The sequence below is a fragment of the Sus scrofa genome, chromosome 14 (genome assembly GCF_000003025.6).
Source record: "Sus scrofa isolate TJ Tabasco breed Duroc chromosome 14, Sscrofa11.1, whole genome shotgun sequence".
Lineage (NCBI taxonomy): Eukaryota > Metazoa > Chordata > Mammalia > Artiodactyla > Suidae > Sus > Sus scrofa.
Window position 1 is genome coordinate 53,960,422 of NC_010456.5, and position 17,592 is coordinate 53,978,013.

At 39.8% G+C, this 17,592-nt stretch overlaps 1 protein-coding gene across 1 annotated transcript in view; it reads right to left on the bottom strand.

Annotated features, from left to right (window-relative positions):
• RYR2 (ryanodine receptor 2) overlaps nucleotides 1–17,592 on the bottom strand; it is a 754,552-nt gene that overhangs the window by 308,282 nt on the left and 428,678 nt on the right. Inside the window, 4 exon segments of the mRNA XM_021072683.1 lie at nucleotides 9,135–9,238; nucleotides 13,813–13,917; nucleotides 15,824–16,040; nucleotides 16,988–17,180. Of these exon segments, the coding sequence (XP_020928342.1) occupies nucleotides 9,135–9,238; nucleotides 13,813–13,917; nucleotides 15,824–16,040; nucleotides 16,988–17,180 (619 nt within the window).

A 17,592-nucleotide genomic window follows, 5' to 3' on the forward strand; every position in this document is an offset into this window, starting at 1 on the left:
TTTATTAAACATTTACTTTTGAGTCATGAATTAAGACATTTGAAAATTGAACGTCAATTCAAACCCCAAAAGGAATATAGGGAAAAGTAAGCCTCTCCAATACCTCTCCTCTAGTCCTACCTTTTTTTTTCCCCCTAAAGGCACTGATTTCTACTAATTCTTGAATGTCCTGCTACAATCTATGCATCTCCTAAAGGAGATGCATATGGTGTGTGTGTGTGTGTGTGTGTGTGTGTGTGTGTGCTGTTGTCTTCCTTTTACATGAAGGTTATAGGTAAGAGAGAGTTCTTTGTAATTTCCTATCTTGACTTTACAAAATGGCTCGATACACAACACAACTTTGATTTACTTTATATAAAGCTGGTTTATTGTTCAACAGCCCTGAAATATTCCATTCACTGAATGTGTCATAAGGTTTTAGCCCATTTTCTGTTAGCCTTCTGTTATTGCAAATAATGCTGCAATGAATAACCTTATACATTTCATATATGTATTATATCCTTTATTTGCATGATAAATGCCTGGACATGAAATTATGGGTCACAAGGGATGTACATTTCAGAGTTTGACAAATATTGCCAAATGTCTACAGAGCTGGTAACCATCTACATTCCATCAGCAATATTTGACACCGCCCGTTTCCCATATCTGCTCCAACAGACTTACCAACCCGTCAATTAATAGGTTAATGAGGTATCTCATTTTGTTTTAATTTGCATTTTTCTTAATATATCTGCACTTGAGCACCTTTTTCATATGCTTAAGAGATACCTGCATTTCCTTTCTTCTGTGAAAATATTCCTTGTTCACTTTTCTGTTAGATTTGTTTTTGCTGTTACATTTTAGAAGCTCTTCGAATAGATGAGATATGAGTTATAAATATTTTCTCCAGTTTGTTATTTGTCTTTTTATTATCTTTATGGTATTCTTTCTATGCAGAGTTTGAAATTCTTTTTATACAATTGACTCTATCTTCATTTTTAAAGGCTTCTGGGCTTTATGTGGTCCTTAGAGATTTCCCATTTGTAAAATAAAAACGTCCCTGTTTTTATTTGGAGGAGGAGGAGAGGCTATATGCCTTAAGACAGGGATTTAACTTTATTTTTTTCCCAGATGGATATCTAATTCTCCACAAGATATTTACTGAAGAGTCCATTTTTACCACTAATTTGAAATGCCACCTTTATCATATACTAACTTTCCCATACGCTTTTATTTATTTATTTACTCATTCATTCATCTTTATAAGGGACCTCAGCTGTGGCATATGGAAGTTCCTGGGCTAGGGGTTAAATCAGAGCTGCAGCTGTTGGCCTACTCCATAGCCACAGCAACACCAGATCAGAGCCACATCTGCAACCTATGGCACAGCTTGAGGCAATGCCAGATCCTGAACCCACTGAGCAAGGCCAGGGATCAAACCCACAACCTCAGGTGGACTATGTCAGGTCCTTAACCTGCTGAGCCTCTAGAGGAACTCTCTATATGTTTTTTAATCCTCTTCTGGAATTTCTAGTCTAGAAAAATCCCACTTTACATGCCTTAACAGGGTTCCAATTTCCCAGAGTTTATCCATTTTCTAGACACCTTGTATTTTTTATTTTCTTTAATGAATGTACTTTTGTTGATTTTCCCAAAAAAGATCTTACCATTCACATTAAGAGTTCAACCTCAAAAGTCCTTCAGACTCATGTAGAATATCCTTCAGTACTCATAACAATGAGTGGTTTCTCCTACCTCAACAGAACAAGGTGTAATGACATACACTGTTTGGATTACAGAATTTCCAAGATCTGGTCAGTTCCAAAAGGGAGGTGGCAAGCATCTAAAATCCATCTAGGTGGCTCAGTGGTTAACGAATCCGACTAGGAGCCATGAGGTTACGGGTTCAATCCCTGGCATTGCTCAGTGGGTTAAGGATCTGGCGTTGCTGTGAGCCGTGGTGTAGGTCACAGACGTGGCCCAGATTTGGCATTGCTGTGGCTGTGGTGCAGGCCGGCAGCTATAGCTCTGACTGGACCCCTAGCCTGGGAACCTCCATATGCCACGGGAGCGGCCGTAGAAAAGGCAAAAGACAAAAAAAAAAAAAAAAAAAAAGGAAAAAAAAGAAATCCATCTATACTTACCTTCCATAATATTTTTAAACAATGATCCTGAGATAAAGATATAAACACACACTTATATACACAAACTTACACATACTGTTATCAAGTTAAATTTGAGGTTACATATGGCAAAATTAAGATAAGCCCATGAAGTTACCTTTTGAGTGTTAAACTATAAAATTATGGACAGAGCAAGAACTAAAGCTATAAATATCTAAATAAAACTGTGTCAATTAAAATGAGATTGATCAGCAAAAAGAATAGAAAACTGACTCACAGAACAAACACAGCTTATACTTCTTCAAACACTGTCCAAGGCACAGGAAGTTTCCTGTCATCATTTTCCATTCATTAATCTATTCAATAAGTGGCATTTTCAATGCCACTATGTGTCAGGTTCTGTGCTAATTTCTGGGGAATAAACTTACAGGCCAGTGAGGACTAAAACAAACATTAATTATAGCACAGTGTCTTGCACGTAGTACACAGATATAGGCCTATGAAAGGCTCAAGTGGGATACCAAAGCCAATGGTATCAAGGGTGACAATGGTACTGGGACTTATCTGAAACCCATTGAGGGCATACCTACCAAGAAATCTCATTATAAATTGTAATGATTGGAAAACCTGCCTAATACATTAAGTGAGGGTAATGGCTAGCATTGCATGACCACCACTACAACCCAGTTTTAGAATATTTTTATCAGATTCTCCAGGCCTGTTTATAGTCATTCATCATCACCACCCCCAAGCAACCATTAATGCTTTCTTTCTCTAGAGAATTACTTTCTTGGCCATCTCATATAAAGAGAATCATACAGTATTAAATCTTTCATGTCATGTTTCTTTGACTTAGCATTTTTTTTTTTTTTTTTTAGGTTTAGCCTATTGTGCATATTAGTAGCTTATTTCCTTTTACTGACAAATAGTCTTGCATCTTATGGCTATCCCGCATCTTGCTGATCCATTCATCAGTTGATGGATATTTCCAGTCTGGGGCTGTTATGTATAATGATACATGCATCTATGAACATTCATGCACAAGTTTTTTGTGTCAACAAGGCTTTCATTTTTCTTGGGTAACTATGTGAGAGTAGAATTGCTAGCTTATATGGTAGACATATTTAACCTTTTAAGAAGGTACTGTTTTCCAAAGTGGCATTTTACAATTTACATTTCCATCAGGAATACATGTAGATTTTAGTTTTTCTACATCTGCACCAACTCTGAGTATATCTGTCCTTTTTTATTTAGACCGTTCTAGTGTGTGTGTGTATTAGTATCTCATTGTGGTTTAATCTGCATTTTCTTCATGAGCACTGATGTTTAGCATCTTTTAATGTGCTTATTAGCCATTTACACATCTTCTTTAGTCAAAGAGGTGCTCAAGTGTTTCCTTATTTTTAAGTTGGGCTGTACGTATTCTTATCTTCCTTTTTTTTTTTTTTTTTTTGTCTTTTATTGCCTTTTCTAGGGCCACTCCTGCGGCATATGGTGGTTCCCAAGCTAGGGGTCGAATCAGAGCTATAGCCACTGGCCTACACCTGAGTCACAGCAACTGGGGATCAAAGCTGCATCTGAGACCTACACCACAGCTCACGGCAACACCAGATCCTTAACCCACTGAGCAAGGCCAGGGATCGAACCCGCAACCTCATGGTTCTTAGTCAGATTCTTTAACCTCTGAGCCACGACGGGAACTCCTGTATGTATTCTTATTATGGAGTTGAGAGTTATTTAATATTCTGTATATAAGTTCTTTATCAGGACTTGTAAGAGTTACTATAATTCTTATAAAAAGAAACTTACATGAGTTATAAATATTTTCTCCCAGTCTGTGGCCTGTGTCTTAATTTTCTACATGGTTTCTCCTGTGGTATAAAGACTTTACTTTAAAAAATTATTTAATTTTATTGACGTGAAGTTGATCTAGAATGATGTGTTAATTTCTGCTGTACAGTGAAGTGATCCAGCCATACATATACACATATCCATTTCCATATAGGTTATGACAGAATGTAAAAGGCTTTACTTTTAGGGACATCCAATGCATTGAATTTTCTTTCTTTCCATCGATGGTGTTTTTGGTATTATAGCTAAGAACTCTATGTCTAACCCAAGGAGGTTTTTATTTTTTTTATTTACTTTTGTCTTTTTAGGGCCACACCCATGGCATATGGAATTTCCCAGGCTATCGGTTGAATAGGAGCTGTAGATGCTGGTCCATGCCACAGCCACAGCAACACCAGATCTGAGCTATGTCTGCAACCCACACCACGGCTCACAGCAATGCTGGATCCTTAACCCACTGAGTGAGGCCAGGGATTAAAACTGTGTCCTCATGGATACTAGTCAGATTTGTTTCCACTGAGCCACAATGGGAACTCCCCAAAGAGACTTTTAAACGAGAGCAACAGATCATTTACGAAATCTATTTAATGCTATCAACCACAAGTTCTTTCAATAAGAACTCTTCGGTCCTTATATTATCTTTATTACAAACCATTTTATTTGATTTAACACTGTTCAATGCACCCACTGCAAATGGTTTAACATTCTGCACAGGGTGGGGAGAGGGCAGGCTGAGCTGTGAAGCTTGTGCAGAGCTGAGCAGAGGAGAATGGAATAGAAGAAACAGAAAAGGGTGAGCTGGGGGTGGTATCTCCATCTTATTCTCATGCCTCCCACAGTAATGTGCTTAGGCTCCTAGTTCCTATTTATGATAAGATTAGGCAGCAAGAAGTGGATCAGGTAGCACTTTAGTCCTTCAAGTACGTGGACACCAACAGGAAGAGAAAAAAGACTGGCTCAGAGTCACAACTTGAACAGGAGGTACCTTATCCAGGACAAGTATTTAGGATGTAAAAGCCTGGCTGGAGACTGAGCTTCATTGCTTATCTGTTGCTTCATTCATTCAATAAGCATTTACTGAGCTCTGTGTAAAGCACAAAGGATGGTGATGGACATCAAGTGGGAGGTGTGCCCTCAAGGAACTTGGGTCTGGTGGGAGCAGAGAGGCTATTCTGTGACGACATGCACCCGGGAATTTGCTATGCTGAGAGGTACAAAAGGGCTGGCTGCCTAGAGAAGGGGGTTTCATGGAGTCAAGGGGCTCAGCCAGCTTCAGGAAGTGCCCTGAGATATAAAGGAGAACAGGGCGTGAAGGGGTGCATTCCAGGAAGTGGACATATCGAAGGCCCCATGGTAGAAAGGAACAGGCAAACAGGTGGGCAAAATGAAGGCCAGTGTGACAGCAGCAAGAAAAAAAAGCAGCCCCCGACAGGTGATGCTGGTGAGAGGGTACAGCCAGGTCCAGTGGGACCTTTTGGGCAAATTAACATGCTACTTTCATCTTAAGAGCAATGGAGAATCATTAAAGGAATTCAAATAGGGAGAAGGACATATCACCCGAATATTTGGAGATCAGCTGCTATAAAGTACAGAAGTATTAAGAGAAGAGCGAGGTTAACATTTCAACTGGATCTGTTGGGACAGTTTTATAATTTCAGGTGGGGAATAATGGTAGCTTAGGCTGAGGCAGTACAGAGCTTTTCAGAAAGAGGGTGTCAGCATTTTGGTAGCGCTGTACAACATACAGTTGGCCATTCAAATCTGTGGTAAGCTGTCAGTCAACCATTTCACATGACAAAAAATATCATAGAAAGAACAACAAAAATTCATATTAACATGAAATCAGCCAACATCTAAAATAAAGGATAGTCTGCAATAATCTTTTGTTTAGTTGTTACTTGGCACTCCTAAGGATTTAAATTAATAAAGCTGCTAATCGCTCCTGAGTTATATTATTTTTTTGAAAAAAATGAACTTTAAAGAGTGCTTCCTCTGTCAGACTTATGGTGCCAGAACCTTTGTCAATATTATAGCATTCGGTCCCCATACAATTACATGAAGCAGATATACCCTGACCCCCATTTTAAACTGATGCTAGATGGAGTTCCCATTGTGGCTCAGTGCTAATGAACCCACCTAGTATACATGAGGATGTGGGTTCAATCTCTGGCCTCACTCAGTGGGTTAAGGATCCGGCGTTACTGTGAGCTGTGGTGTAGGTCACAGACAAGGCTTGGATCCCACATTGCTGTGGCTATGGTGTAGGCTGGGCAGCTGCAGCTCTGATTGGACCCCTAGCCGGGGAACTTCCCACAGGTGCGGCCATAAAAAGAAACTAAATAAATAAATAAATGCTAGAAAGTCTAAGGTTTAGAGAATCTAAGATTCCCTTTCCAGGAGCAATCTGGTTGGATCCAGACCATTCAACAGTCCAGACCCTGAGTTTTTACTTATGCCGTTCTAGTGCCTTTCAATTAACAAACTGAATAACTTTCTTTAACTACTGGCATTGGGCATAGTGTGAATTTTGGAGAGATAAAAACTCTTTCTCCCCAGTTTAAATTTTAAAGAAACAAGTGAAATTAGTTCCTCATAAAACCACATAAATAGTAAGAATTAGCTTATGAAAAGGGTTATTGGCATTTGTCGGAGGCAACAGCATCATGGTATGTGCAGTCTGAGGAGTAATCAAACCAGCCAGCAGTAGCTGTTAGGAACAAGATTAGATTACCAGTAACAATCAAAGGCTTAACATACCAAATGCAAATATGGAGAATTCTACATTCCAGGCTTCCCAGGATTTGCCTAGCTGGTTTAGCTGTCAGCTGCTAAAATTATAGGGAGTGTACTGCAAATTTAACTAAATTACCTTAGGCCGTGAACTCTCAGTAAAAACATTTTATTATAAAAGATGGGCAAATAACAAGCTGCCGTGAATGACCAAGCTAAATGTACAGGCTTCACCTCAAAACCACAAAGGAAGATGGGAGACCTTGGATATGGAGGGACCCAGGTCACAGAGCTGTGCTCTGCTTTGTCAGGTTTTATCTGCAGTAGGTTCTCAATTCACTCGACTGGTATATACTCCTTTTTTTTTTTTTTTTTTTTGGTCTTTTTGCCATTTCTAGGGCTGTTCCCGGGGCATATGGAGGTTCCCAGGCTAGGGGTCTAATTGGAGCTGTAGCTGCCGGCCTACACCAGAGCCACAGCAACGTGGGATCTGAGCCCCATCTGCGACCTACAGCAAAGCTCATGGCAACGCCGGATCCTGAACCCACTGAGTGAAGACAGGGATGGAACCCATGTCCTCATGGATACTAGCTAAGTTCCTTATGGGTGAGCCACAATGGAAACTCCCTATCTCCTTTTCGTTTTAAGTTACTACTAGAACCAAAACATCTAGGTACAATTTGTTTACTTTCATAATGATAATTATAAGCACATCTTTGAAGCTATCCACCTGGACCCAAATCCTAGAATTTGAAACAGTGTTTAAATTTTATGTTCTGGGTCTTTGGTAAAATAATGTCAATAGAAATAGCTCTTTGCGCTTAACAAACCTGAATCCAACAAAAAGGACAAAATCATTTTATTCCTAATATAGGTAGGTATTAGGATAAGTAACCTATATGAATAAATCCTATTCTATAGGCCACCAACGATGGAAGAGGAACACAAGAAAAGCTGTAGTCTTTTCACAAGACTGTGAACTTTTCTATATTAAAATTTGAAATCATTTCTTTTTAGGAATTTATTATTCCCCTCTTGTACACCGCTTCATTCTTTTTTTTTTTTTTTTTTTTTTTTTGTCTTTTGTCTTTTTGTTGTTGTTGCTATTTCTTGGGCCGCTCCCGCGGCATATGGAGGTTCCCAGGAGCTGTAGCCACCGGCCTACGCCAGAGCCACAGCAACGTGGGATCCGAGCCGCGTCTGCAACCTACACCACAGCTCACGGCAACGCCGGATCGTTAACCCACTGAGCAAGGGCAGGGACCGAACCCGCAACCTCATGGTTCCTAGTCGGATTCGTTAACCACTGCGCCACGACGGGAACTCCCCCACCGCTTCATTCTTTCATCTGCAATGAGGAAGCAGCAAACCTCATGAGAGAACAGTTGGCCAGGTCACTGAAAAGCAAATCTGCCTTTACAAGAAGACATACAAAACCTCTGCAGTAGATTTTCTCAAAGTGTGTTCCTTAGACAAATGCTCTCTGCCAAGACGGGTGTTATTGCTGAATAAGTTTGAGAAACATCATACACAGATTCCATCCCACTTTAGAAATTGACAATACACAGTAACATATTACATGATATGAAAAATCCATCAGCAAAATTAAACAATTATTTTAACTTAGCACCTTTAAATATTATCACATCAGTGCTTCTCAAACTATCTGTGGTGACAGACCAATTTTCTTTTTAATTTCCAGTCCATCATGGTCTGATTCTCTGATAAAATGCAGTAAAATGGTTAGCAAATATTAAGTTTTCAAAATAGGGCATATAAGATACAAGTCTACATTTAAAAACTGTGAGATTTGGAGTTCCCATGGTGGCTCAGTGGTTTAACGAATCCAACTAGGAACCATGAAGTTGAGGGTTCGATCCCTGGCCTCGCTCAGTGGGTTAAGGATCCGGCGTTGCCATGAGCTGTGGTGAAGGTCACAGAAATGGCTTAGATCCCGCATTGCTGTGGCTGTGGTGTAGGCCGGGGGCTACACCTCCGATTCAACCCCTAGCCTGGGATCCTCCATATGCTGAGGGAGCAGCCCTAGAAAAGGCAAATAGACAAATAAATAAATAAATAAATAAATAACAAAACAAAAAAAAAAAAAAACAAAAAAAAAACCCTGTTAGATTCAATAGGCATAAAATTGCCACCTTAAATTGGTATAAGACTTTCTAATATCTTATTTACCTTGTCAGACACCAGTAACAATTTGTGACTGACAGAACCCTTCTATTCTGTAACACTCATAAACATCTGTAGAACATTCTTTGGAAAACACTTGCATAGAGCACAAAATAAAGTCTAATTCCAAACAAATATTGATCCAATTCACCAGTGCATTATGAAAATTTCTGACTGGAAATAAAATGAATTAAAGTATAAAATCTTCACTTGGTTTCTTTCAGGTTAAGGCAGATTGGAAAATAGGAAACTTAAGCAACTCACTTCAGAGTCTCAAGTGACATCTGTAAATTATAATTGCGTTCCTGTTCAGGCAGCTTGGAGAACTCCACCAGACATGGGTGCTGTCTCTTATTGTCATCTCTAACCTGAAAAAGGACAGGAAATTGGCATATAATAGTACCCAAGGTCAGATACTAGCCCCGGTAGTCCAACTGCACAGAGGAAAGTGAGGGGAGAAGCCAGGAGGCAACCTAGACCATCACCCTGGCAAAGTTCATGTTCAAGGTCAGTGGTAAAGCCTGGCATGGTCTAGGCTCCCCATAGTCTTCCATTAGGCATAGTCCAGCCCAACTTCCATACCTGTTCTAACCTGAACCCCTCTCTCAGCAACTCCCAGCATTTGCTTCAATCTTACTTTCTCAATAAGGCTTACCTGCCCACCTTCCTCACATGGCAAGCTGCCTACTCACCCCACTCTTTCTTTTTTTCTGTAACAATTACCATGTTCTAACAGACTGGGTCTTTATTTCCTGGATGACTGTCCATCTCCCTCCACTAGAACATAAGCTCAAAGGAACAGGGATGTCTCTTTCATTCTTCTATAATGTGTTCCTAGCCCCTGGAACATGTCTGGCACGTGGCAGGCATGCAACATATGTTCTGTAAACTGAATTCTCGTCAAGAAAGTGAAGTAATAACTGAGCTGTGATGTGCAGGCATTTTTACGTGCTAGAGCGAAACAGATTAGAGACGTCAACTGACATCACAAGTGATGGCTACAAACTCCTGGGTTTCAGCCGTCAGTCTCACCCCTTCTAAGTCACCTGCTGCTCTCCGGGTGGCCTTAACAAAGTTGGTTAACATCATACAGGCCTTTCCCGTGATAAGCCTTGAAAAACACGTATCAATAATCAGATTAAACTCAATTCAAGATGTCAGGAATGAATTAATGAGAGAGATGTTCTGTACCCTTGCATTTGTAATTAGTTTTATCTTCTTAGAGACTAAGTTACATAAGCATTGCTGCTGTGGATGCCACCTCAATGACAGCTGTCTGCTGTCAGGGAACACAGTACTCCACAGGGATAATTACCAGGTTTTATAAACGCCACACAAAAAGTGTGCAAACCTGAGCAAGAATTTTTTTTTTTTTTTAAGTCTTCAGGAGTTGCCAAGTTAAAAACAAGATAGTTAATTCTTTTCTTTCAGGGGAGCATTACAAATGAATAGGACTTACACAAAATCATGTTTACTTATATAAGAGTGTGACTTCAGAAATGAAATCTAGAATTACAAAATCTAGTACTAAATTCTAAACATAAAAGTACAAATGAATGTACCCAAGTCCTGAGATAATCTATTCCGTGTTTATATAAATTTCCACCCCCTCTATTCTCTACACCACAGAGTAACCGACACCTCCATCTCTCGGGTGTCCAGGCTGAAACCTGAAATCTATCCAGATTTCCTTCCCTCTCTTACCCATACTCCATACTTGAACTCCATGTCTCTCCATGCCCACTGCTGGCACACAATTGGGAAACTCAACCCCTTTCACCAGGGCCACTCAAGTCCTTTCCTTGACTCTAATCCTGCCTCCAGGCTCACTGCTCTTCCACAGTAACAGCAGAGCTCAGATCAAATAGTTATCACCTCCTAGAAACCTTCCCTGATTTCACCAGGAGAGCCATAAATATTTCTCCTTCACTGTTAATATTTGTTATAGTAGTTTATAACTCTTTGCACGTCTATCACTCAGCTAAACCAGAAGCTCCTAAAAAAGGCAAACTGACTAAATTAAGGTCTGTTCAATTTGGGTACCAGTATCAAACATAAGGTCAGGCAAATAGCAGACATGTAATAAATGTTAAGGGGACAGATGAATGCCTGAACAGATCTGCCTGCTATTTCATAAAACTGAGTTCTTGCATGTTGCTCCTGTGAAATTCACCCTGAAGACATTTAAAGAAACCATAAGTTCTCTGCAAAAAATAAAAACAAACAAAAAATGCCAACTTATTCAACAGTTCAAATTGCTCCAGCGTAAAACACAGTTAAATCCTACAATTAAAATGTTAAAGAATTTATGGAATTATCCCAATAACAGGGATGTACCTAAATCCAGATTTACAGAGATGATAAAGTCAGGGTTCACAGTCACTTATCTGAAAGCAATTTTTGGACAGCCCTTGTAAAGGAAGTAGGACAGAGGTCAATTATTACATGCAAGAACAATGTGAAGTCTCTTTATGTGTTCGTCTGAGACTCCCAAACTGCTGATCTTCTGATATGATACCTGGAGCTGTGCTTGCCCAGAAGGAGCCCTAAGAAAACATCATCTCTTCCTATCGATAAGTACTCGAGTGTGTTCCCTGCATCAGGAAAGGAGCCAGATCTACAGCATCAGACCAAGTGCTTCATCCCCACCCTGGAGGTGCATAAAGCACATGTTTTCATCAGCCTCAGACCAGGTAAAGAATACCTGGCAGCAACTGTGGAAAGGATGGCTAGGAGGCACTGTGTTCTCTTTTCGCATCTGGAGTCTAAAACAGTGCTTTGAATAGAGCAGCAATAGGATGTACGGTACTGAAATGAATTGAATTTAACTGGAAGAATGGATAATAACAAGACCATATATTTTTTTTTAAAGGAGAAACATAAATAAGAGTTCACTGTCCAATGTAATCATTTAGGCAACCTTTAGAAGCTTGTAAGAAAATGTTTCTTTTCTTTACTTTTCTGTTCTTTTCAGCCACATCCAAGGCATGCGGAAGTTCCCTAGCCAAGGATCAAACCCACACCACAGCAATGACAATGCCAAATCCCTAACCACTAGGCCACCAAGGAACTCCAGAAATCATTTTTCTTAAGCATAAGCCCACTACACTAAACAGTTCCTATCACTATATGAGTTTTTAGAAGGAGGGTTTGTTTGTATGAGATTTTTAAAAATCCTAGCCTATAATCCTGTCTCCTCATCTTGAAACATATGATAAATTTTGTCCATAATTCAATGCTTTCCCTCATCTCAAATCTTATAATAAATTTTGCATGTAATTGCCCTGGCAATTGACTAGATACATATCTCTCCTCTTGCTGACTTTGATGGTAAATATTCTATTTAGCATTTCCTCATTTCCTCAGTTTTTTTCTGTGGTCCTATCTCAGATTCAAGCAGTGAGTTTGTGTGTGTGCATGTTTTTTTATTTTTTGGGTTTTTTTTTTGGCCTCGCCTGCATCATGTGGAGGTTCCCAGGCCAGGGATCAAACCCACTCCATAGCAGTGACATGAGCCATATCAGTGACAATGCCCGATCCTCAACTGCTAAGCCACCAGGGAACTCATTTCTTTAATTGTTAAAAGTCAATGAATATAGCACAAAACTATATATTTAATCATGTGCTTCATAAGTACTTGGCTGATTTGACAACTGTCTAACAATTACTGAGTTAATCAAAGGATCTCATTTTCTGACCATGCATCAGCAAGTCTAAGAGTGAAACGCAATTCTAGACTAGAAGCTAGAGAATCTGAATCCCAGACCTAGCACAGCTACTAACTAGCTGTCAAGGCATCTGACACTTTTATGAGAATCCTGAGCTATGTCACCACTGGTAAAACTGAAATAATAACACACAGCCCAGGATGCTATATGGAAAGTTAATCTAATACCTACAAGTGAGGGTGTATGCGAAAAGGCAAAGCTCAAACTAATTAGTATAATGTATCATATGGTATTGTCACTCACACTAATAATAAATGTCATTATTCATGGAGTTCCTGTCATGGCTCAGTGGTAATGAATCCGACTGGTATCCATGAGGATGTGTGTTTGATCCCTGGCCTTGCTCAGTGGGTTAAAGACCTGGCTTTGCTGTGAGCTGTGGTGTAGGCAGGCAGCTACAACTCCAATTCAACCCCTAGCCTGGGAATTTCCATATACTGTGGGCATGGTCCTAACAAGACTAAAAAAAAAAAAAAAAAAAAAAGTCATTATCCAAAGCTCAAGGCAATACACCATGGGTTGAATACACAGTAATTTTTATATTCAGTCAAATATATGAAAGTGTTACAATCTCTGGGATACTTATAGACTTTGCCATGGACCTGCTTTAACAAGTATATAATACTCTGGGATTATACAGGAAGTAGTTTTGGTTTTATTTCATCTAAATTTTATTGACAAACTATTAACTAATTTCTCTAAAAAATAATCATTTGGAAATCTATGCAATCATTACATCTCAGCCTGCCTTCCACTTATGAGACCAACTGTGAAATTTTGCCCAGAGGATTTACACTGCTATGTACAGTTGAGACTTAAAGAATGAAAACATCAGAGAAGGAAAGTAAATTGACTTCTTTCTATTTTCAGTTTTCACTTTCAATGCCAATGTGTTTTTTTTTTTTTCCTAAGTTCCTTAGAAATCAGTGCCTATTGTCTCCATATGCTAACCTTGATTTTAAAGTCTAACTTTCAATCTGAAGACTGATAACTTTTCAATCTAGGCAATGAAGCCATCCTTCAATAAACCTGCCAGTAACATCCTTCTTTCTTGTAAAGAAAAATTGAACAAAAACTAATGTGTGTGCAGAGGGGTGGGGGGTGGGATCAATCTTATTGACTCATGTCACCACAGAGCAGGATGAATGCAAAGAAGTTACATTTTCAGGAAGATGTATTTACAGAATTTGAAAATAAATTACAAAATTATGTACCGGACCATACTGCCAGCCAAGTTCAATTTTATTCATGACCCAGAGTTCATGGATATTCTCTGCCAGTTTTTCTCTTATCCTCTCCAGGTGGGGAGGCAACACGATCTAAAATTAAAAAAAAAAAAAAGAAAAAAAAAGAAAAAGAAGGCGAATCAGAAACAAATGCAAGACAATGCTGTACTAACTGCCCTCACTATGACTTGAACTAAATAAAAACGTCTCATCAACCATTAAAATATAATCTTATAACTACGTTCCAAGCCATCTATTCTAAATTTGTATAACTAGGTACTTAAACATTTGTTAGGTAAATTTCAGGATTTTATGAACAAAAGCTTGGAACAAAAGAGTACTGGTGGGGACAGTCATCCTTAAGAAAGAGGTCCTGGAGGACCCACTGTGGCACAATCAGACCAGTGGCTCTCTGGAGTGCTGGGATACAGGATCAGTCCTCGGCCTGGCACAATCGGTTAAGGATCCAGCATTGCTGCAGCTGTGGCATAGGTGGCAACTGATGCTCAGATCTGATTTCGGGCCTGGGAACTCCATATGCCATGGGGTGGCCCAAAAAAGAAAAAAAAGGGGTCCTAATGGATATGGGATAACCACCAGAGCATGCATTACTTAAAAGAGAAATTACCCCGGTGTTCTTAAACCAAACTGGCCAGCATCCACAGGCCAGAATGAAGGCAATTTAGTGTCCAAAAGATCATCTGAGTCTATAAGTATCTGATGGCAATGATTTATGTTTTCCCTTATTGTTTTTTAATGGTTTCCAAATACAAGCCCCGAGGGGAAAAATCTGTACATGTTTCCATTAAAGAGGGGAAGTTTAATGGCCTCTTCGGAAAGAATGCAAGATGGTTTGCAAGGGGAAGAGTTGGTTGTACATGTCTGGGGATGCACAGTGTCGCCTCATAATTCGTTCCTCAACACAGAGAGCAGGCAGCTGCCCACACTGCCCATGGATAGGGCGGAGTTTCCACGGGACCAGGCTGTCGCTGCCTCCTTTCCTCCTAAAGTAGAGGTTATCCAGGTCTCAGGAAATCCTAAACATGTTAGTGACACTGCAAAATCGCATTGTCCATGCCAGTCCATTTCCATCCTCCAATCATGTTTCCCACTCAACTCTGGTAGCCCTGGTCCAGCAATAGATGATACAAACTGTGTTTTAGCCACAAACAAAACTCATTCATGTTACTGTATGATATAAAAAGCCACTGTGAAAGACAAGAAATATGGTTCAAAGAATTAAACAACTGAACCTTCTGAGGCCCAGTATTAACTTTCCTTCAGACTGTACAAGCAATGCCTCTGCTCTTCAAAAACGAATGAACAAGCCATGAACAGCTAACCAGGCTGACTGAAGTTACTTCACCATCAAGAAAAAGCAATATCTAACTCACTGTCAATGTCAGGATACTTGCACATCTATGAAAGAAAAAAGCAAGAATAATGGCTAACGTCACTTAGTTGCCTACATGCCAAGTACTGTGCCAACACGTTCCTTACTAGCTAGGTCAAACATACTCTTAGAAGCCCAGTCGATGTGATAAGTAATTTCTTAAATCCCAGAGGGCATCTTATCCCTGGCATTTTGACTCTGGAGCCTAAAATCTTAATCCCTCCGCAAGATTAAATCACTTGAAAATGCTAACTGTATCTCAATGGGAGAGGATATTTAAAACTCTACCACCACTTTACGTAAAAAAAAAAACCAAACAAAAAAAACACTCTAAAATTAATATGCATTGCCTGAGATTGTGGCCATTAGTACATTAGAAAATCAATTTAGTGGCTTGAAATCACCCTTAAAAACAAAATAGAATGGACTGGAAAATGAGTAAGAAGACATGGGAAAGGTAAGCATTATTTTATGAAACTTGTTTCAATTACATTATACATTGTATTACTGTAAAATGCATTCCTGTGGGTTGCAGTCAAAAGAGTTTGAAAGCCCCTGCAAATCTAACTGTAATACATATGTTGCCATTACAGTTGATCTGGGTACCTGGCTGGTATCCACAGGGATTGGTGTGAAGGCAGCTTGTGTGAGGGAAACGGTGGGGCCCAGGAGGTCCCGCGTATAAGTTCTTTCTTGCTTGTACTCTCGGCTGTGTTCCACTTTCAACTTTTCTTTGGGCAGGACAGCTTCATAACAAGGAGCATATCCAGGCGGAGGGAGGAATTTAAATTCTCCGTGTCTCCCCCCCAGCAGAAAGCGGACCCTAAAGAGGATGCAAGGTAGGTCACTTCTATCTCTGGTGTACAGAAAAGTTTGCTAGTCAACAAAATAGAGAGAATAAATTATTAATACAAAATTAACTTTATCAGGAGCCATATTTTCCCCTCAAGTACCACCATCATGTTAGTACCTTAAGAGTTTAAGAGCCACTAATCATAAAAATAAAACCTGACTGAATTATGCTAGTGGCTCAGCAAAAAAACTTATCACTCTTTGGAAAGACAATAAAAGCGCATGCACCATATTCCTGTGTGAATGAAATACCTGCCTGGGGTATTGGTCATTTAATCTTTCGAAAGTTCCCAAATAATCAACAAAGACCAGACTTGATATATTCATCTGTATACTTAAAATTGCAGGGCTGGATAAAATCTGATAAAAAGAAAAAAGTCACTTTCCAGTGTGCAGTGTCCCAGTGAAATCCCTTAAAGGGGACACAAATGATACCTCCACATGCTGCATTATCATTTTAATTTCTTATTCCCTTGCAGTAAGTAGCAAAAAAGCAAAGGGTTAGAGGAAACCATCCTGAGCCAGCTGCTAGCTATATGACAGGCAGACAATTTACAAGTATGACAGGTGGAGGGTGACATGGAGAGGAGCCATCCTGACCCTGGTATTTTAATATAACATTGTTTATTTACCCTTATTACATAAAGTGAACTTAAATGAACTTGAAATATTTCAGGACACTGGATGGAGAGTTAATATTCTGCCTGTATCTAAGTGGTCCAGAATATTCAGCCTCTGGAGATTCCCCTCTTGGGTGACTCTTACCTCCACCCTTCAAGAAAGAGGTAAAATGCTGTGGACAGATGCCCAGGAACGAGGGAGAAGGTTAAGGAAGTGGGTGTGATGGCTACACAGGGTCTTCTGTGTAACTAAGAGATGTGAGAAGGCAAACAGACCAAAAAACACAGGGACACTCACTTGATTCCTGCAGAGAAACTGACAACTGGAAAGAAGAGGCCGTCGATGTTGAAATTCTCAAACATTCCTTGAACAGGCTGCCCGTTAATTCTGAAGGAGATGCTTGGGGCGCTTAGATCTAAGCAGCAACTGATGACATCATCAGTTCGTAGCAGATGCTGGTTTGGGGAACTGACAGTACGAGCAATACAACCTGCAGGGAAGAACAGCAAGGAGGGTACTGCGTTGCCACCTCAGAGGATCATCTTCAGAGTCCAAGTCAAGGATCTGAGGAGGGAGTGACCATCCACGAATGGAACTGGACTAGGATAAATCTTAAATGCATATTCATGCCATATCTTCAATCCTCTGTCCAAAAAAAAATGTTGCTTTTTTCCAGAAGACTTGGTGCTACCTTTATTGTAAAATGGACCTGACATGCAGAAATGTCTGCAGGCAGATAGATGGTATCTGATGTAGATATCATCTTAGAGCCGATAATAAATGATATCAGGGGAAAATCTCTAGAGAAAGACCTGAAGTCCAAGAGCTCCTTTATAACCTACTGCTTGTATGACTGGCCATCAGCAAATTAGTTCACCTCTATAAACCTTGATTTCTTATAA